General features: G+C 45.4%; 1 protein-coding gene and 1 long non-coding RNA gene across 3 annotated transcripts in view; one reads left to right on the forward strand and one right to left on the reverse strand.

Annotated features, from left to right (window-relative positions):
- Positions 1–1,197: 1,197 nt before the first annotated feature.
- LOC136778587 (uncharacterized) lies at positions 1,198–9,542 on the forward strand. The gene is made up of 2 exons (XR_010823462.1): positions 1,198–1,822; positions 3,206–9,542. It is a non-coding gene; the product is annotated as an uncharacterized lncRNA (long non-coding RNA).
- A 143-nt stretch (positions 9,543–9,685) lies between these two features.
- Positions 9,686–22,830, reverse strand: part of svp (COUP transcription factor 2) — a 91,339-nt gene continuing 78,194 nt past the window's right edge. For both annotated transcript variants that reach the window (XM_066735549.1, XM_066735550.1), the window contains exon 4: positions 9,686–10,473. In XM_066735549.1, coding sequence (XP_066591646.1) covers positions 10,199–10,473 — 275 coding nt within the window. In that variant the 3' untranslated portion in view covers positions 9,686–10,198. The remainder of the gene's footprint in view (positions 10,474–22,830) is intronic.

Consider the following 22,830-nt stretch of genomic DNA (forward strand, 5'->3'; position numbering starts at 1 on the left):
TGTTTTGCAGAGTCGGTTCGACGCGTACAAATAGCACGATTATACGAGCCTGGATAGCATGTGACGAAGTGTTGACTTTTAGGGAAAATACGATTGGATTGATTCTGGTGATAAATCAACTATTCTCTCCCCTTTTTATAAGGGCCAGCCTAGCAGTGAAAAGTCTATAGAGCTATATCGATCGAACGAATCCTCAACGCATCATCAAAGACTAAGAAGAAGCTAGGCTGTATGTACACCTCTAAACCACAAAACGTCATTAAGATTACTAATTAATTAACCTCTACACCCTCGATCGCATATCATTCTAAGAAAATAAAATCTTATCACTCAACCATTATTTCTTAGGAAATTCAAGATAATTCCAATGAAAGCTGTAAAACCGCGAAATCACACTAAAAAAACTGATCTTCCGATTGCATGGCCGGACCAGTTAGATAAACACCAGAAAAATGTGCGATATATAGGAAGCCTCTTTAGCAGTGTTATTAAGTTCAATAGTTAATTTATGTTGTAGATATCGAGTAGAGATTGGGAAAAGTGTGAAAATGATTTCCATTTGTCAAGTAGGGGGAGGGGGGGGGGGGGACTAGAAGATAAGACGCGTGTTTGCGTATACGTATGCTATATATACGCAAGTATAAGAGTCGCAATAATGCTTATCAGCGGACTATGATTGGTAGTGGCCTTTTGACCCGAGTCGAGCAATATGGCTCCGCCTTTCGCTTACGCAGAGACACTCGGACTCTGCGGAAACGAAGCTTCCTCGCGCGAAACAGGCGTGATCGTGGGTCGAGTGACTCTGACGATTTGTCGTTGATCGTCGAACGATCATGGCGTCTTCACTCCACTTCTCCATTAGTTCCTCCAATTGTCGCGCGACAGCGATCGCTCCATCTACGACGCGACGGCGGCACCACTACTCCTCGGTCCTCGCACGCTTTCCACTCTCGCGCGGCTGACCCGATAGTTCGTGCGACAAGTGTCGCTCAACGGAAAAGTGTGTCCACTCTCTGTTCTCCTTTTAACATTTTATGGATTTGCGCACGAGCTCAACTGTCGCTTTAAGCGGGGACCAAATAATAAAACCTGCAAGATTTATTTCCACGCGTTATTCCTTATCGATGGAAAATATCTAGAGACGTTGAAAGCTTGGACTTTTGTATATACATATATGTATATATACACAGAACACAGAGTAGAAACAAGACTACTGCATACGTAGTTAGCCTCTTCGCTTGTTTTCCTCGTAATTTTATATCGACTATATTGCGCGATCGCAGTGTGGAAATCAAATAATTTTATCGTTATAATTAGACAAGCTACTTGGCACTTTCCTCGTAAACACAGCGAAGCTACTAGTCTAAATAAGCGTTATCGCTTATTATCTCGAGTGATGGAACGGTTCCAACGAGTCTTCCTACATCGGGACTGTTTTCCATCACGCGGTGTAAATTCGAGTAGTCCTGTGGAGGAAGCTGACGAAACGCGTTGTTTTGGTGAAATCGTGCGAAATAGGAGGAAGAGGTTAGGAATGGCTCTTACGTGTATGTACACGCGGACTTCCTGCGGGCGTAACGAGGGATGGATGGTCAGATGGATGAACGAAGTCGATGTAATTTATGCGTGGGATGCAAACGTCAATTGAAACATAAGAAACGCACATTACTCCATCAAGGAACGGAAGGCACGGGCCTGCTGATGTTTGTCGTTCCTTTTGATCCATCTCAATCGGTACAACTCTGTCGGATATTCCATTTGAGCTCATATTAGTTGTCGAGGAAGTGCAGCTACGTTCTTCGCTTAACCACAACTGCCTCTTGTCTGTATACTGAACTATTTATATATATATATATATCTATTTTAACAAGAAGCTCCTCCACCATTCATTACGAACACAAACAACAAACCGAAGGAATAAAATACAAAAACATATTTGACCTTTTGGAACGATTGCTTGGAATTGAGGTTAAATAAACGATCGTCTTTCACGAAACTCTGAAATTTCATGAAAATGTTTACTCTTATCGTTGGCTATAGGATTATTTTTAACGTTGACTTTTATTTCTATTCTAACAAATCATAGTATTCACGATTCGATTGGGATATACAAGTATGTTATGCATAAGATCGTCGAGCATATCGCAATAATAAGAAACATACACACTAGATCAGAATACGTACATGCTCCAGATTGTTCTCAACAACGTCAGTTTCATTATCATTCAGGAGATGTTTTATTCATCGGTCGTATCCAATTGGACGCACGGTTTTCAGGATTCCTTATCGCAAGACGATTAGACGATACGCGTAAAAGCGGTTGTTTACTCTTATAGTCCGTGATGCAATATTGGGTCACGCCATCCCGAACCAACAATAAAGCGCTTGCGAACTTGGTACCACACGGGAATAAAGAATTTCCATAGGATTTGGAGCAGAAGGTGTTTTTTAATGTCGAATAATTAAAAGTACGAGAGATAGGAGGAAGCTCGCGCGTATATCTCGCGTATAAGGACAGGAAAAAAGAGTGGATAGTGTGCAAGGGAAGCCGACAAAGCGAGATATCAGCATTAGGTGCGCCGTTACGTCCGGTAAATTACGTTGATCGCAGCGGCGAGGATCATGAAACCCTGGCATAATTAGTCGAGGAGCGTTAAGACACTGGAGGGGGGGGGGGGAGGTATTCGCGGAGGGGAAAACCAGTGGCGAGGAGTGCATTTCGCGGGGGTGCGAGGGAGGCATCGCTTTCTCATACTCCATCCGAGGAGGATAACGCCCCGCAAATTATACACCGTTTGCGTGGAACGCGCAAAACGTTCGTTTACTTACCGAACGTTTCACCAATCTCCCCCCTCCTCCCACAAAATCCTCTCTCGTGGAGAACCGTGTGTCTCGAGCGAGCTGAAGTTATCCAACAGCCATTTTTAAACGCCACTCCTCTCAACCTTTTTCCGCTAATCGATTACGCGAGAAGCTTAATCGTGCCATTAAAGTTACAAGATCGTATTTAATTTCGATCGTTCGGTCTTAAACGACGATTAAAACATTATGGATATGACCGGTAATGGCGTACAGCGTTCTAATAATGATTAAATTTTAGCTTCGATCTGGTGGTACCTGTTGTAACTCTCTATAATATAAATACAGTTCTTATAGCTATATACATAGTCTGCTTCATATTGTGTTTTTCTTGAATAAATTTCAGGTTCCTCTTCAAGAATAACCACTTTATCCGTTTCTACTCTTAAATCATCCTGATGACCCATCGCGAAAATCCGGAAAACTACACGTATATACACACACGTGTACAGACGTAAATGCAGAAGAGTTTGATGGAGGACGAGGAAGATCAGACGTCGTTGAAGCAGCCATCAGCGGATTATGACGTCCTTCCCGTCCTTTTCCGCTTTTGCCGCTCGCCGCAGCTTTCTTCAGCAACGCTCACGCGAGTCCTGCCACTCTCCACTCAACGATTTAATCCCTCGCGTAAAATCAATTGATAAGTGCTCGTTACAGCAACGTATATATATATATATATATATATATACTTATTCTATTCCCTCCTTCCACAGCGATGATTAATGTCCTTGAAATCTTAACAGCTTTCGAACTGTACTTTCGTTATCTTTTAACGACCCGAGTCAGAGCGAGTTTGGGGAAAAAAGAACAATCCGCATGGATTCTCTCGCTTGGCTTTATTCGGCGTTCGTGGATGAATCGCTGATGCGGAGAATCTTACTCCGGCTGAAGTCGGACAAAGCGATTTCATTCATGGGGAAATTCATTGACTCGCGACCTCGATCGAGCTCGTGCGTTTCTCGGAAGGCCGCTATCTCTCTTGACCCCCCCCCCCCCTCCACCCCCCAGGAGTTGGACGCATTATATGGGAAATACCAAGTAACGCGGGCCGAAGTGTTAAAATTATCGGACCAAGAGGAGGAACCTCCTCTGCATGGTGGGGTGCTCTCCGCGGAGCGAGATATAATAAGGTCAGACGACGAGGTTATCGTCGACTGACCGAATATATATATACGCTAAACCATAGAATGCAAACGTTAAAATGCGATATATATATATAACGAGTACTCACACCCCCCGGGCCAGCTTGCCGTACTACATTGGAACGGTTCCAAGTCATCGCGATCCGGCAACAAAACGATCTCGATCCCGAGTTACTCGAAAGTTAGCCGCAGGTGAGCACTGACACGTAAGTCGACGATAACGCTAACTATATATATATATATATATGGAGTGTACGTAGTTGGTCTACCAGGATGATAAACGCTTTGTTTCAGGCTTTACTCTCCTCAGCGAAGAAAACGTTTGTACCGTACACCTGCGGACAATATATATATATATATATGCACACTTACTCAAAGTTATATATATAGTCGAATCACCGAAATCAGTTTATCAACGATCGTCAAAAGCAAAGCGACGTTCCGATCGAGCCGAACGGTTCGTCAAGCTCTCTACTTTATGCTTTACGAGGAAAGAATTATCACTGAAGGTGATTTCAACGTTGAAGAGCAGGGAGCCAGTTTCTCGGTTTTACGCGCTGATTGTCATCGAACCGGGAAGGAAAGAATCAAAAGCCACGTGACAAGATGGTCCGTTTACGATCGCTCGTAAAAGCACGTAAGGCATGAAAGGCGTTATCTTCCTCTTATAGGATTCGCCTGCAGGATCCTCGAGAGGAAGCTTCGTGGGTTGCTGGAGGGTTGGTCCGCCTGGTGGATCGTGCTCGGCCAATTGACACGTGGAAGAAGGTAGTTTTGGGTTAATAAAGGGAAAACCTTATAGTATATGTGCATACGCACACACACACACACATATATACACATGTAGCCAAGGGATGACGAATGTCTCGGTCGAGCGATCGATTCAGCAAGAGCAGCGATTAATTTCTTCGTCGAAACTTTCGGCCCTCGACATGGCAAGCACGCGCTGCGCCCGTCAGCAGCCTCTCAAGTGCGCTTTGTTTTTTCCAAGCCTGAGAAAAGAAAGACGTTCCCCTTTTTTTTTGGCCACGAGCCAACCCGTGGCTGCACGCGGCTCCGAGAGATCGCTCGCACCACACGACACCTCCCCCCCCCCCCTCTTTTGCACTCCTCCCGCATGCCCACGACCGTTCTTTTCCATCTCAACCGATTTACGCCGAACGATCCCACTTCCCCTCCCCATTCCACGCGTCCCACGTTAGATTTATCGAAATTCTAAGCATCCCTCGCGACGAGATACACCGTAGCTTCATTTTCGTCCCGTACAGAGGCTTCTTCAGAGAGCCTGCGACTCCTCGAGCCTCCGTTTTTGCTTTTCCATGCATGCTCGCAGCCTGCCATGCCCGTCTCGACGTGATTTATCCGCGATTTATGTATGCAACGCCACCGCCACAGCCACCGCGGATCGTGAGAGAAGCCCGAGAAACGGGCAAGCTAAGATCTCGTGATCCTCGCCTCATGTTAGCTTCATCACGAAACCATCGGGATCGGTTCATCCTGAAATTATACGTGTCTCGCGCAGTACCTACACTCCTTCCTCTTCCATCCTCCCCTTCTTCGGCATCCCTCTCTTATTAACCACGGCCCGTTGGTTTGTGTGTGTGTGTGTGTGTGTGTGTGTGTGTGGCTCGTTGGAAAATCTTCGTGCCTTCATCGTCCGGAGACTACCCCCTCGCGTGGCTCCCGGAAAATTCAGCGTGTAACGAGAGAACCGAATTAAAGTGGTGTTTTCGCTATATATATATATATACTGGTGAAAATATATTTAGTGATATTTTTGGAATTTAAGGCAAGTGCTCGTTTGGTTTATTTTTCTCTCGGCATATACCGCGCGGTGAATCGTAAAGCGACCTGCTTGGAATTCTCGCACGTACGTATTTCAATATTAACAATTGGCGAGCGAATTTCTCTCGACGCAAGAAGTGATTTCTGGCCGACGTGACACGCAGGCTTCTGTCTGCGATCGTGACCTCGCGCACCCTCAACCCTTTTTACCTTTTTTCCTCTCCCATCTGGCTCCCTTTCACTGTCTCTCCATTCACTCCTGCCATGCACTAGACTCTCCTCGTCCTTTTAACTTGGTTCGGTTTGCTCCATCTTCTCCACCAATTAACCTCCTGATTAATTGCACTGCTGTTTCTATATATATATATATATATATGTGTGTGCGTGTGTGTGTGTGTGTGTGTGTGTGTGGCACGAAAAAGAAAATTGCAATTGTTTTCGTGCCTCGTAAAATAAATCACTCGAGTAGGTGATGCAGGAGCTGTGTGCGGTGAAAAGGGCCTGGGTGAAATTAAAATATAATCGACTCTTTTAATACTTGCAACGTGATATTTTCTTATTATAGTTTTTGCAAAAAAAGACCAGTCGCATTATACATTAATTCGTACATGTATCGTTATTTATCTCGACAGAGTTATATTATTAATAATATTATCATCGTAGTGATGTCCTACGCAGAGATTCGATATAATATATCTATTTATATATTTATAATTCTTTGTAATTTATATATATTTATATATTTATATTCATATATATTAATTATGTACACGTTTTATACAAAAATGTTCATGTTTTTATACATAACTATGTATAGTTTTCTTGTATGCCCTTACATACATACACGGGCGAGATATCGTTCGTTATATAGGTATAATACATTTTCGAGTTTTGTGAGCAACTGCTTCCATCCTTGGAGAAAATCTCGAGAAAGATCCATCCACGTTTCCAATTTATATATGGGTATAGGTCTGCGAGAGAATTTTGTTTCGCCAAACGAGGGTACCTTGAAATCATATCCTTCGTGCCTGCGATATTTAAGTACTGTATAGGTATGTGTGCAGTAGATACCGAATAAAAAAAATTTTAGAATCGCTATTAATTAATAAAATTTTTGCAAATGCATCGTGCAACGTTTGTCCTTTTACCGAATTATTTTATTCGATGCTACGTCGTGTCGTATCAAACAATGATGCGTTTTAGTATCAATAGCTGGATTCTGCTCGAGATAGTCTCCTTACAAAAAGAAAAAAGATTGATTCGAAGAAACGACCGTTGCTTAAAAATATTAGTATTATCCCGTATACCCCTAAGTGCTCCACTATAAGTAACTAGCTCGATATTGCCACATTTATTATACTATTATATAGCATTTCAACTTTTGTTCCTTTAATATCATTTAGACAACCCTATACAACGCGCCGAGTCCAGATATTTTACAATATTTATATAGTATAGAAAAAGCACCTTTCCTCTCAAAAGATCGGATTGAAATTTTGACGTACATACATATATCACATTACTTCGCACTCTATCTTAATCATTCCACGCTACTAATTAGTTGTTAAGTAAGATTATTCCTATTATTCTTATCGCTATTAGGTCTACTTTAATCATTATTTTTATTCTAATTATCGTTATCGTTATTATTACTATTCATCTTATTATTATTACGTTGTTTATTTGAATTATCATTATCATTATTGTTCATCCTAGGAGAAAACACATTAATAATCTAGCGATGAGAGCGTCGATTGTTTTTCTTACACTCGTCACGTTTCTTCATTCTCTCCTTCAGGTTTTTCAAAGCATCGATTCATCAGGTTCGTGGATCAACTGGAATATTGTCGAAATGTAATAGCGTATCTCCCAGCGCAGCGAGGCAAGCGGGATTTTCGAGTTACATATATACGGAGTATGCGAGAAAATGCAAGGAATAATTTTTGGACAAAATTAAAAATGTCATTCGCGCGTTGAATGATTGACTCTTGGAAGTTACAAAATAGTAGTGTAGAATGTCGTGGATCGAAGCGTTCCTTACGAAATTAAGATACGTTGCCTCGTGGTGATCGATCCAGTGTTTCTCGCGTTACGATCGTCACTGGGTGGCGTCGGTGTACGATATATATATATATATGCAATAGCACCGGCATTTTGCAAAAACCAAATAAACAAAAGGGATTAAAAAAAAAAGAGAAAACTCATCGTGTCATAGTATTAATCGCTACACGTATCTCTCGACTCGCATTTCAGCGGGAGTCGAGAGATAAAAATATATTATTATTACAATAATATTTACAGGATGCAACGATCGATGGTAATTAGAAGTATTGTCATCTACGCTTGATCTTACGCTTCGGATAACCCTATTACGATCAAAGTCACGTGCCGATCCATCGGTAGATCTAGATCGCTGAATCGCGTTTCTAGGCTCTGCGGTAGTGCATTTGCTCGCAGCGTTCGGTCAACGAGAGCCCTCAATAATAAATATAGCACTAAAAATAACACGGTAAGTAAACATGTCGCAGTAGGATTTTTCCTCGTTGATATTAAATGCTAAAGTTTATAAGTGAAATCGCTGCTACATAAAAAGAAAACGTATACTCATTACAAAAACATATGATTCATTTTTCCTAAATTTCACAACTTCCTGGTTGACAGCCAATGACCCGCGGTTACTTTACGCTTACAATTTTTTTTACGGCTTTACATTATCATTCTCTCGTTTTACACAGTGTCGCACGACTCACACTCGATGCAATTATCAACTCACTGTACCGACGCTTCCGTAAAATGAGCTTTTTCAACAAAACGAAACAACCATACAGCTTTAACACTTTCTCGATCCTCCACACCCAATTAAATTGATATATTTCAAAACACAACCAACAAGCTTCGTGCGATAAAATGATAGAAATTTTTAGCGAAGAGTGCAAAAGTGAGTGCACAAGGGAGAAAAGTGGGAGCATACGCAGTTTTCTTGATCAGGAACTGGAGAAAACCAAGAGAGAGGTAGAAAGAAGCGTCTACGATCGACGAAATTCGAGTGGTCGAGATTGTCCGGCAGACCGGCGACCGCCGGTAATAATAATATAAAAACGCTGGCACTTTGGAGGGGAAACTCTGAAACTCGTAAGCATCGATTTATCAGAGGAAGCATATCGGTGTTACAGCAGTGACTAAATCCTCCAGTATTACAAATGCTAATTGAAAAGATTTCTATTTCCCTCGGGACTCCAGCTCCTCTCCTCGCGGCACAACCTTTTCCCTCCCTTTCTTCCCTCGCTGACGTTTTATTTTTTATTACTTCCATCCAACTATACTCGAGTGGCTAAGTGCAGCAAGTTTTAACGCCCAGCCATGTTCCCTGATACTGTCGGGCCACTTGACGCCTCTGATGATTCTCTGAACGGGCGACGTCTTTATTATACACTTATACACATTTCTCCCATTCCCCTTCCTTCCTTCCTCCTCTTTCACAGCTTTCTCCTCGCGCGCAATCAACGACGTCTCGCCCGCCCACTTTTCTCCCCGCTACACACTCTTCCCCGGTGCTCCTTAATGATCAACCTTTTAATTCGAGATAAACCCAAGATTCGCGCTGCCTTTCGACCCATCTTTTTCCCATTTACATCAATTTAACCTTCCATTTGAAATTTTCATGTGGCATACCTCGTAAACCACTAGCGACGACAATGATACATACATGCATGTACTAAAAACAATGAGAAAAGGAGGGGGGGGGGGGGGGGGAGAGAAACTTAATAATAATAAAAACTGATGTGCATCGAGATACTCGCGTTATCGTATAAAAAATATCAATCGTAAATAGGACACGATAGGTTTTTTTCCTCCTCGGATTCTCGTCGATATAACAGAGCCTTTCTTATCTCGTACTTGACGAAGTAAACAATACACGAATAAACAACATTTCTCTCACTGTACAAAAATTCTAATAATCTAACAACGCTGATGCGTTTAACGTACTATCTTTCTCTATCGAGGGCAGTCGTCTCGCCAGTAATTCTTTATTAAAATTAGCTTTTTCTACCATCCTTCTTCTTCTTCTTCTTCTTCTTCTTCCTCCTCATCATCACCGGGAAGGTTATCTCGCATTATCGGACACTCCGAACGGCAGCCCGCGTCTGCACCGCGTTCGGTAATAACGAAACGTAGTCTTCTTGAGTCACGCGATTGTAGCAAGGTTCCATCCGCGTCATTTCCGGTCTGGGATGGGTCGAACGACGCAATGTTGCTGCGTGCACAAGAATCCGCTCGATGCTCTCCGGGACTCTTCCAGTAACCTCGAGTGCTCTTGGCTTTCTCGCGATATTATTATTCTTATTTATATCCTTATCTCATCGTTATTATTATTATTATTATGCGGAAGCTAGTTGCCTCCAGACAGAGTGTCACATCGTGGACATGTACGGCCAGTTGAAGCTATTACCACTCAGCAGCATATCCCTGATGAGGGTCTCGATCGGTGTTTTCCCGACGAGCCTCACGAAGAACAGCTGCTCGATCACCTGCGACGACACCGTTCGTAAAGATGGCAGTCGTAGCAAGAGTTTGCCAAACCTCGTTGGCTGATTTGGATATTGCGTCCGACAGTACTCCTCCAGTGCGCACTGAGACTTCTCCTGCAGCGATTCTATATGCGCCACGTCCGACAAGCCACAGGCATCTGAAACGAAATAATTAAATACTCGTTAAAATTTTGTATGCTCGTAGAATATATAAATCTTACTTTAAAATTATCAATACAGTGGCCTGAGCAAATTATTGTTGCGTTATGACGAAAGACAATCAACGAACAAACAATCCATAGACTGATGTGTACGTTAAAACCAAAAAATTTCTAGGCTAGGAAATCAGCGGGGGTACATGTATCATATATACATACACTAGTAAAGAAAATATTCATCGCATCCAACTGTAAGCTCGACGCCATGGGATCGATCGTCAGAAAGAGCATATCTCTGCGTGACAAGACGGTATAAAGCAACAAATCGTGGTTTCTTCCGTCTCGGCTGATGGCGTGGCGTGGCGCAACGTTTCATCCACCACGCGCTCGAGCAACGGAAGAGAAGCAAGCGCCTACGCTTTATTATCGGCTTAATTATCACTGCTGCCCATTAGCAGAGGCATGATTAGCGAACTTAAGTCGAGAATCTAGCTTGGCGCAACCCAAGGCTGTGGAATCGTGGGGCAAAGTTGGCGAGGAGAGGACCGATTACCCATCGGAGTATACCGCTGTGTCGGTTGCTCGTTGCCTCGGACAGACCCTGAAGAGGCAGTGCTATGGGAGGAGGAGAGAGAAAAACGAGTCGAAGAGAGCAAAGAGGGACACGCCAAGGCGTAAGAAAGTGACTGAGATTGAGCCGGAAGAGCGAGCCTTGCACGAGTGATTCAGCGTTTTATCCGCAACGCTCTTTCATCAGCATCAACTTGATCGAACTATATCCTTGCTCTTTATTACTCGAAACTCTGCTCCTTTTCTCCAGAAAATTATGCAATCTGACAAAATAATTGATTCTGGGTTTTTTCTGTGTTTCAACGAGCGTGTGACGAGGAAATTGAAATACAAGGGTTGAAGGACCAAGCGAGAAGTGAGAAAAAAAAGAGGGAAGGGTATTAAACGTTTGGTGCTGGGTAACGTTCCATGAAAGGCAGATATATACATATATAGGTGTGTGTGCGAGTGTCATGGTGGGTTTTAAAGCTCTCATGGGGTTGCCGTGGAGAACTGCCCTTGGGCAACCAGACACGCAGCGAAATGAGGCGCGGAATGCGTGCCAACTAGAGACACTGGCCATACAAGTGTCAGACTAATCAGCACCGGGGAGTGCTCCTGCACTGCGAATGTTTTACGATGAGCTTTTGCGCGCATTAAAATTCTCACTATTGTTTTCCCCACGCCACAGCATCGCGCTTTCTCTCCTTCGAATACTCATCCGCCCTCGTCCTGTCAAGGTTCTTTCAGCCACGTTTGTAAAAATCCATGATTTTCAAACTTTTCGTCGCCCCCCTCTATTTTTTTCACCATTACACAGATGCACGTAGCTCCTGCCCACACACCGGATATCTCGTTCCTATACTCCCATACGCGCAATTAAAACACGAGATTTAATTCACGATTATGAATAAAACGGAGGAATAAAAAACACACGTGCTTATTAAAAAGTTGCCATGCGACGAGGAAAAGTACGCGAAACGCGTTCCCATTGATACGTTCATTCAGTTGCATAAATAATGAGTGCCGTCCGTTCCAGTTTTCTTTCTGCATTTGCCTTTTTTAACAGGCCTCTGCGTCAATATCGCTCGCTATATGCAATACATCCTCGATACGCGTTCGCTCTCGCGCGCGTGCTTCATTCAACTGGTTTCATTTCATTATTGGTTTTCTCTCGCGTTTTTCCATGAACGAATGTACTATATGTGTCGATTGCGAGGGTCCGACTCATCAATCTCCTCTTTGCAAAGGGAGAGGGGAATAAGCGATTGGGCTTCTGGAGCTGCAGAAACCACACGAGAGAGGAAACTATATATAGTGATTGGCAAGAGTGGCCTTTGCCAGGAGCACCCAACGAAACGCATACGTCATTTTTGGCGCTCCTGCGGTATATACATATATATATAGTTGCACGCGTCCAGCTTGCCGCTACGTGCCTCCTATATCTTGCCCACATTCGGATTCCTTTGTGGTAAGCACGTGCGCGTAATGGCCCATTATGCTTACGTATGGAAATAATCGGATCTGCATTCCCATTCCAGGCGCAATCTATGCAACGGTCCAAGCCACTCCGCACATGGAAAATTCTCCGAACCTTCCATCGATACCATCCGGAACTCGACCATAGAATCACCAATCCGGAACACACCCTATATTCTCTCCAGATATTCCCCCCTTCAATCAAATTTTCGAGAATCCACAATATTTTTGCCAATATTCCGAAATAATACTCGCTTGTGCAAATATAAAAAAATCTCGTGCTACCCATATATGCTAATCTAGTGAAATAACAGTATATATATACACACACACATATATATAGGGAAATATAAGCTTAAAACGGTTTGGAGCTCCTTGATTGGAGCTGATTGAAGCAAAAGTTTGAGTAATTATTAATAGGCAGTCTTGATAGTTACGAAACATAAAGTCCAATTCAAATTTGTCTGTATATGTAAAGCGCTTAGCAAGTTGGCCACTTGTCGTGACCCTGAAGAAGCAAGAGCTAAGGAGAGTCTGCGAGGCTGCGTGGAGGCAATGTATTTGTTTCATTCGCTATTGACGGGGAGTCAATTAAAGCGGTCCGCAAGGAATCCGCCAACGCGCGACCAATAAACAAACCGTCGGATTGGCTGTGCGATGTCGTCACTGCCAATTCACCGCATCAATTCGAATAATACCGTTGAGTACTTGAGTGGCGTCTATGTTTCTCTCCTTATTGCTCCTCTGCATGCGTTAACTATTAAATACCGTGGCGCCTCGTCGACTGAGCGCCACCATAAATTAAACGATCTTAAACTACGTTTTATGCCACGCACCCTTCGTCTCTCACCTCGTCCTCTTTACATATTTATATATAGTATCGTATACTCAATATCGTTATCGAACGCTGATTGGATATTTCGATTTTCATTGAATTCTTCCAATACCAAAGTGTTTTACTTTTTTTATCTTTTGTATTTTTCTTGCAAAAGACAAACGTAGGAAAAATGCAAGAGTCGCTCTTCAACAACCACCACGCGACATTTGCAATTTCCCTATCAACTTCAGGATTAAACCTGAGAGACTGAAATCTCCCATAATGCGCTTAATAAGGGTCTTTAATCTACAGATTCGTTCGTTTAAATACGCCACCCACCACGTTGCATCCACGTTACAAGAAACACGTTTCAAGGATCAAAGCGATAAACAGTTAAATAAATAATAAAATTTTGAATTTTTTCAATGAGAAGCAATTTTCTTTAATTTTCACTCACCGAGAAGGTTATTTATATATTCCGCCTTTAGGTTGTACAATTACGGGCGTTGATTAAAAGAATCCAACCGACTTTGCCGGCCTATTAATCTCAATTTCGAGTCGAGGGCTTCTCGTCTGATTTTCTAACGGTGCCGATGGTTCTCCACGAAATATCCCTATGATCAGCCGCTTCCCGACGATGCACCGAAACGATGATAAGTAGCTTCGATGACGACACTCTTGAGGGGCCCGATGACTCAAAGATAAATGCCGCCGTTATATGCCACCCAACATATATATGACATCTTTATTAACAAAATAATAATCCACCTCGCAATATTACATCCATCGTTTCAAATCCCGATGTAATCCCACCGAACACGTACATACATCACGATATAATGTATACAAATATATATAGCGTATCGCGAAAGAGTAATTTGTGGGAGGATGATGAAAAGGCACGAGGGAGGGAAAAAATTGCCCGTTCAGCAAGAGTTTCGCGAAAAATCTGCGCTCTCCACAATGCAAGGATTTCCGCAGTCCTAAAGCCCCCGTTATGATCACTCCGACTTGGAAGTCAAACTTTCACGGATTGCTCCTTCCATCTGTCTATATCCTTCGGCAAAAGTCACGGGTCCTTTATTCCGGAAATTCACTATATATATATATATATATATATATGTACCGCCTATTCTTCCGACCATCCCCTTACACCCCAACCCGAGATCTCCAGCCATCACAACCTCGGAGCATCGTCGAGAGGCAGCGCTCTTATCGACTCGTAATCGAAATTGCGTTATCGGTGGGAAATGAGGAGTCGATCTTTTAGAATTTGTAAGAATCTCGAGTGGTTTTAGGCGGGGTACCTGCGAGAGTTTCGGCCCTGTATGGCTGGAGTACAAATAAGGCGTCCGGAGACAAATGACGCGGAGAGGGATCAGCGGAGGCCCGACACAAAGCATCCCCTGAGCACCCTTCCTGAGTCGGAGGTGACGTCACTGACAATGGAAGGTCGAGCTGTGATTAAAGATCGAGAGACTCCGTAAAAACTGCTTGAAAAGTGGCGTGGCGGGATGGGGCTGTAGGGGGGGGGGGGGCAGGAGGACAGGCGGACCTACCGCCGTGAAATATTGCCTCCGCGCAACCCGACAGCTATACGACATTTCCGAAGGGCATGGAAGAATCTCGCGCTGCGACTCCTAACTCTTTCCACCCCTGCCCCCCCCCCTCCTCCTCCTCCTCTATATCTACTTCTTCGACTCGCACACCAACACACTCCCCTCGCCTCTGCACACACGCGCTTCGCGTCGTTTGATTTTCCATTAAAAAAAATTACATGAGACAAACGATTAAATTTTTACAATACGATAAAAAAATACTGGATAACCGTTTCTCATAAACATCCAGACGCGACTCGGGGATTAATAAATACAGCGTACTTCTTCAGTGATATATTCACCGCGTTATATAGCGATATAAATTAAGTTTCCTCGGTCGACAGGGTTAAAAATTAGAACGCGTTTGGACGCTGCGGTACGAGTTTCAGGAAAGTGTGTGGAGTGTAGGATAAAGGGGGGGGGGGGAGGGAGTAGAGAGGTTGGACGCGCGGTCGAGATAGGAGAGAAGGATTCATAGGGGACGCGACAGAAAAGGAAAGAGTGGATCTTCGTGGTGGTGCGGAGGAAGTTCATTACGATCGTCCAGGCGCGTACGATCACACTCGATAACTTCTGATTATAGCGGTATATATATATAGTATATACGCAGGCCTCGCGGAGGTATAATTTACCGTGCTTAATTCACGTCTTGTAGCAGGTGACTTACATTAATGGCTTCTATCTTTGCTACGGGCCTATCTGCGCGCTCGCAAGGTCCGCGCCGCGTGTGAGAGGGCCCGAAGCACGGTGGACTTTCCGCTGGGAAAACAACTGACCGGAGGGTGATGCCTGCGGGGGATGGGGGGGGGGGGTACTTTATCACCCCGTGGGACAGGTATCGCGAGCGTTAACCAATAAGGGGCAAAGCAAATCTCTCGTGGGAATTAACGCGTGCCGGATCGAACCACCTGCGATGCGGAACCTACCGAAAGCTTCCTTCACGGAATATTCCAGAGATATCCTGAAAATATGGCGCACGTGTCTTTTCTGACAGGAGTAAGGGACTCGTGAGAAGAGCGAAGAAATTTTTGGGTAAATTTGAGAATCTTCGGACTGATCAATTTTTGTATGATTATCCAGTATATTTCGACGATTTTAATAACCAATGGGACTCGAGAGAAAATGGATACTCGTATATATGTACAATCGAGCAATTGATTTAATAGCAATTCTCTCGGTGATTCCCACTATCGTCGAACGGATTAAATCTCGCCTCGATGTTTCTCTACACGGAACCTCATTCGAGATAATATTGTTTATTGGAAAATCACTGAGAGAGGCTGCGCGTATACTTACTCGCCGGAGGAGATTGCGAGAGCGCTCGAGACACGGCAATTAATTTGGCAACTTTATAAAGTCCTGCTTCTTGAGGTCGTAAAGCGCGAGCTCGAAGGCCGCGATGCGAAAATTGTTGGGCTGCGTTTTTGCCAAACGACCGTATATCATATTTATTTTGGCTTTTTTGCCACGATCGCGCGACGGACCGCTGGATAATAAAGGGGGAGGGGGGGGGGGGGATGAGAGGGAAGATAGACGACGTGATAATTACACGGTCGACTGTCGCCACGAAAAATATCACGCTTCTTCGATATGGATATGAACGAGGCGGGAGGCACTAATCGCTGAAAAAAAGGAACTAGATCCATTTAAATGACTTTATTATAGCACCTTCGCCGTGCGGCGCAGCGCATTCGCTTTATTAATGGATCGTTTGATTTTCCCGCCTCTGCGGCCACCCTGACAGTTTCCACAACAAGCTCGCGTGGTCCTGCTCTAAGATAAACCGTTTTTATTCCGGGAATAACGATCCTACATTTTCCCGCGGCATCGTCAAGAATAAAGCATATTCGATGGGTTTGTAACGAATTCGCAGAGATATGTACGTAGGAACGATCTTCTCGAACGGGTGTTTCTAAGCTATGAGACACTTCCGGTCGACGCAGCTCGGACATTCCCTCGCTGCTTAATTGCTATAGCGACGTTAATTACGGCTTTGATGTGCGTTCCGGCGCCTCAAACTTCCCGTGGACGTTGCTCAAGGTATGACATAGGAAGAGGGTGGAGGGTGGTGGACGGTCGAGCATTTCGCGAGAAGTTATATACTGTAAAGGGGGGGGGGGGGGAGGAAAAGGCGTTGCTGTAGGGACGTTGGCTCGTTTCGACAACGTCGTAACGCTTTATTCCTCGTAGAATCGAATCGTAATGGCGGGAGGACTGGCTAATCAAGCCCCTTTAATTGCGAACAGCCTCGTTATCGACGCTATCCTCCCTCGTCGATCGGTTTATACAACGCAGACCGTGCTTTTTGTTCTGATGGAACCTGAAGAGTCCTCGTGGGTAATTTGTGCGAAGGATTTGGAAACTGACGAGATCCTGAAGGAACGTTTGGTGAACGTGATATGTTAGGTTGACCTTGAGGAAGGCATTAATCAGAAGATGAAGAGTGGGGTGGGATTTATGGGTTCTTCAGGGTGCCAAGCGAATCGTTTCGAGCAGCATCGTCCTCTTCGATTCGCGTTTGTACAGTTTACGAATGCAAGATCGAAGAGGAACGGTTCGCCGAAGGACGTTGGAACGAGACACGAGGACGTTTCTGGTATATTCCTGAAGTGGAGATTTACCGGCCGACCGGATCCTCTCGACGGTTGGTCGTGCCAAAAGGAGTATAAACGAGAGTGGTTTTCCAGCAACAATTTTGATCGTACCGTTCCACAGGGATATCATAATATTCCAAGGCACCAGCACACGCCTTCACCCAAGTTTAACGACCAGCCAGCCACGCGAGCTCGAACCGAGATTGCAACAATGCGATCATAAATTCAAGAGTATGTTCCTGTGGAAAGTAAATATACAATTATTCGAGCCATTCAATAGAGGAGTCTGGTAAGAGATTGGTCAGTCCTTTAGCTATGTATATCCAACCTTACTCTAAATATGCAATAAAAAACCATCAAAATCATGACTCACAAATTACTATTCATAAACCATCGATAAACAATACACAAAATCTCAAATAAAGCTTCAATTGTTTTCTCCTATTACAAATCCATGAATCGATCCATCGAGAAGAGCTTCCACGAATGAGAATCGTGGCTTTTCACTCTGCTGCTTATTAGCCGTGTTTCTCATGAAGGAAGGAGAGATGGTTCCGTTCCAGGACGGGACGGTTGGTTGGGCGTAAATGGGTGTAAATGAATGCGCTCGGTTTTCACAATGTGTAGTACATAGAATGCACGGTGTGGCCCAGCCGAATGGTAAAGAGGAGGGGGGGGGGGGGGGGTGAGTATAGAAATGCGTGTAAACGCTGGGAGACCGCGCTCGGTATATCGGATATCACAATATTGTGAGGATGTGCCTTCTCGCGGCATAATGGGCGCTCACGGGGGCACACGATAATTATCATAACAACGCACGTATTTAGAGACGCTCCGGCCTATCAGGATACGCATCGGTCCCGACACGTATTTAAGCGGTCGAGAGAGCAGTGGGGATCTTAGAGGAGTATAGGTGTTGCCCGCGTATACATGCGTCCCGTTTAGGAGGACATTGTCATGTTAATGCCAACAATGCCAATCCCATTACGCCGCATTCGGTTCACTCGTCCTTCCTTATTCTTTCAAGCCTTTCGCCAAACCCTCCCCCGTTCCTCTTTCCGTCCATCAACCCCATTTCCCTCACCCTTTCCCCTTTTCACCAGCAGGTAGTCCCCGAGCAGGTACCGAGGTCAACTTTTTTCTTCGCCCGAAAGCAAGACAGCTTCCTGTTTCCTATTCCAAACGATATACATCGACGCTTTGTATCTCAATGTCTTTGTCTCTCTTCGACAAGTATGGGTTCCTCGTACACACCTATTTAGCACCGCGTCTCTGTTCTGCCCAGGGAGAAACCTCGTTGAGCGAGGAACGTGGACCAGTTTGGAGTACCGGGGGCCTAAATGTCAACAGCGGCATAACGGCCCGGTTAGAGGATTATACCCGGAGAGCTCGGCGTGCAAGGGTAGCGCCAGACAAAAGGTCGTGAACTTTCTACGTGTCATAATCCGTCTGAGAGGGTTCGCGGCGTCGCACTCCTCTTCCTTTCCGCACGCTACTTTTATTTCATTTGCTGCTTCCCCCTCCAAGCGCCTCGCGTTCTCCAGCGCCATTATCGAACCGATAAGCGACCATCGTGCTCTCCCTTCGTCTTTTATTCCGGAAGATCCATCGAGATCCTTCCGACTCAAAAAGTCACGAGATTTATACTCTCGCAGTGCGAGCCTCCTCGGCGAATCACGCGGAAATAATTGCGAGTCCTCCGAGCAGCGCGAAACCTCCGGGTCGAGTGTTTCCCGTTTGCCTGGATGCGGCTTAATCGCCGGACACGGAGAACCGCTGCTCGACTAAATCCCGAACACGAGGGTCGCTTGCGAACATAGAGGCGAGGATTAGCGAAAGCTCGTTTTCCCCGTGGATTTTCCACGCGGTGGTACCGCTCGACATCGTCGTGTAACTATTAAAACCACCGGAATAAACCTTCCACCTCGACTACCACCACCGTGGCTTTTAATTCTCGAAAAACTTACAGCTCGAAGAAGATGAAACGAGGAAAGTGCATTAAATCTAACGAGAAGCAGTCTTGCGAGTGCTTCGAGTGCTCGTCGCAGATGATACTGTGAAAATTCAACAAAGTTTCTCCGCTCTGTATAGAATGTGGCTGAAAGAGGGGGGGGGGGGGAGGGGGGATGTAAGGTGAAAGTATTTATCTTGCGTCGAGCGAGATTCGGACGCTGGCGTTTGCCGCGAATTTTACGAGGGGAGTGCGGTCGTCGAAAGTGGAGAGGATACAGCGTGGTGGTGAAAGGACCAAGCGAGCGATGCGCTGTGCGAGAGAATATAATAGCAGCAACGTGGCGCGCGTTGTATCGTTGCAATCCGCGCGTTACGCCACATAGTGCTGTGCGCCTATCTTCCTTCGTTGAACTATGAAAACCCCGTAAGAGAAAAGGGGGAGCCGTGGTCCGGGGAATGTCGAGTGCTCGCCAACCTATTGATAAATTCAGTGACCATGGCAAACAATGCGGCAACAATGTCAATTATGCGCCAGTCGATCCCGTAGCCCTGTAATTAATCGGGTACGTTCCACTTTATACCGTAATTAATTGGCAGTGGGTAGCTACGAACGCTCGTAATCACTATATGTGTGTGTGTGTGTGTGTGTGTGTGTGTGACCAGTGGAGAGTTCTGGGAGGATTTTTCGTAAAATCGTCAAAATGTTTAAAGTTGAGGAATAATAAACCGGCGTATATGTACAGCGACTGTGTGATAAGGATCGTCGACTTTCACTGGGATGAGAATAACAGTGGAGGGAATAATCGATGACCGATAAGGAGAGACTCTTGGTGACCCGGTGACAGAGTGGCTGAGCGACGGTCTTCTTGAAAATCGAATTGTTCGAAGTGTCGGGGGGGGGGGGGGGACTCTTCCGGGCTCGTGGCTGGTATGAAAAAGGTATAATGGGTTTGGGTTGGATATATCTGCAGATCTGGGATCGATCCTTGCCTAGGGCTATGGGTAGGTATATCTATATATGTATGTATATGTAGCGCGCGATTTCCGAGGTCGACGCTAGGATTCGCGTGGAGCGAGGTGCGCTCAGAGCGATCGTGTGGGCGCGTAATATATTCTTGGGATAGACAATGCGGCGAGCACGTGGGCTATAGAAGCCAAGTCGACCGGACTTGGGGCCCCATAATGAAGCGTTGACGCGAGCATAAAACGAGCACCGCTCGAGACAATGGAGTGATTGAGCGCGGGTAACGCCAAAGGGTTGCCCGACGTCAACCCCGGGGTGAAAATGTCAGTAACCAAATGTCAGCTCGGTCGAGAGCTATCCCCCCCCCCCCCCCCCCCACTCTCCCTCCACCTACCCTCTCTTTCTCCCAACGCAACCATTACTTCATCCCCGCCCAGTCCCTCCACCAATTTTTCCTTCCAGGATTATACGAAAATTCATCCTCTCGCGTATAAAGGCCCTCGGTATTAACCATATATATATATATATATAGAGTGTACGGGAGAAGAGACGCGCGAGATCTGTACAGTGTTATATATTTTGTGCAAGGGAAGAGAGGGGGTAGAAGGTGAGTTTATACGTACAGCAGACTGGAGAATTAATTCGACGAAAAAGCTGTGGATGAGGGACTTCCGGTTAGAGCGGTGCACGGTAAGACGAGGAATATTACGGTTTTTGCCAGTCTGATTGGCTGGCTCTTATCCATAGACGCGAGAGGCTAGATCGGGTTTATCGTAGGACGTCGCTGCGGAGTTTGCTTTAAAGGCACTCTCGTCACTTCCGGTGGCTATCAAAGTCTGCCTCGCGAGGGAATGATCATTTTTAAGGGGACATTTTCACGAGGACAAAAGGGTTCCGGCGTTCGTTTCGTCAGTTTCTTTGAGAGTAACCCCCCTCCCTCCTCTTGGGTTAGGTCGGGGAGGGGGAGGGAGGGAAAAGTTTGCCAGGCAGCGGCATATTTTATATCGCCGCGAGACTCTTATTCGCCGGGCGTGTCGGCAGAGATTGCTTTCTCGCCGACTGTAATGCGATTTTCGATTCGCGAGACATTGACGCGAGGGTGCCCTGGCTTTCTTTGTCCCGCCGGGAATGGGTTAAGTGGCGGCCCTTCCCCCCCCCCCTCCCCCTCTCCCTTCAACCTCCTACACCACAAACCTAACGCTGTTTGCTCTCGTCACGCTTATGTGACTACGCGCCAACCATCCCTCCCCCCCCCCCTCTCTTACACCGATTTTTTTCTTCCTTCGAGCGATTCTCGTCGGCGGATCCCACAAACCTGCGCCAAACTGCGCTGTGCGGAGAGAAAAATCTTCCAAGATACAATTTTAACGCGAACGTTAAAATGAGCAAATGCTGCGAATTAATCGATTGACATTATCTCACAAAAATCATTGCGTGGTTTAGGAAAGTACAGTGTGGTGTATGTAAATAACGAAGAGAGAAGAATGGCGAATGTGGATTCAGCCGGTCGAACGTGGCAGCGTCGCGCAGGTCTGAGAAAATAAAAAGGTGAGCGCGCGAGGCTAAGTTTGCGAAGGATAGCGATTCGCACGGGGTCGCGGTTACCCGCGGTGAGCGTTAATGGAGCTGTCGCTTGAGCGAAAAGTGGCGAATCCACGAGGCTAAAGAGCCTCGTCCGAAACAACACCCTCGTAGAGCCGTGTTGCCTGATCAACGTCCACGCGTTTCTACCACCACCTCCCCCCCCCCTCCACTCCCCTTACTCTATTCTCATTCTCATTCCGCCCCACCCACTCTCTCACCATACACAGTCGATCGACCCTTCACTCCATCCTTAATCCTCCAAGAGGAAATTCTCAAGTAAAATAATAAAGAGCGTTCTCCATTTCACGATCAATTATATATACGTATTGCATATATGTATACGAGGAAAAACTTGACGAAAGGTCAAAGTTCAAAGAAGTGGCAGATTTCAATTAAATTCTGGAAGTTTGCGCGAGTTGATTGGAAGATAAATTCGCGTTAAACATTTAGCAGGATTCTTCGGGAGACGGAGCTTTGGTTTTGCATATTTAATTTCGAGGTGCGCGCGTGTGTGCTAGTGTGTCAAGAAAGAAATGGAATCGCGGGGCGCTCGCAATTGGCGGGACGAGCAGACCGCAGTCGGATCGAGAGGCGAAGCGAGAGCGGGAGATGTTGACTTAGCCGCAACGTGATCCTCTTAAGTGCGAGGGATATATAGCGTCATGTGGTACGGGCATGGGAAAAGTGAATTGTCACGTTTCATTCCTGGAGATGTTTTTCCGCCTCTCCATTTCGAAGACTTTCAACCGCTATGATTAAACCTACTTAGTCACACGTAAAGCATATATATGCAGGTTTCCGCGAAAAAATGCAGAGAAA

Source organism: Prorops nasuta, unplaced genomic scaffold (assembly GCF_024137725.1).
Source record: "Prorops nasuta isolate Cenicafe-Biocafe unplaced genomic scaffold, Cenicafe_Pnas_1.2 PNAS00014, whole genome shotgun sequence".
In the NCBI taxonomy this organism is placed as follows: domain Eukaryota; kingdom Metazoa; phylum Arthropoda; class Insecta; order Hymenoptera; family Bethylidae; genus Prorops; species Prorops nasuta.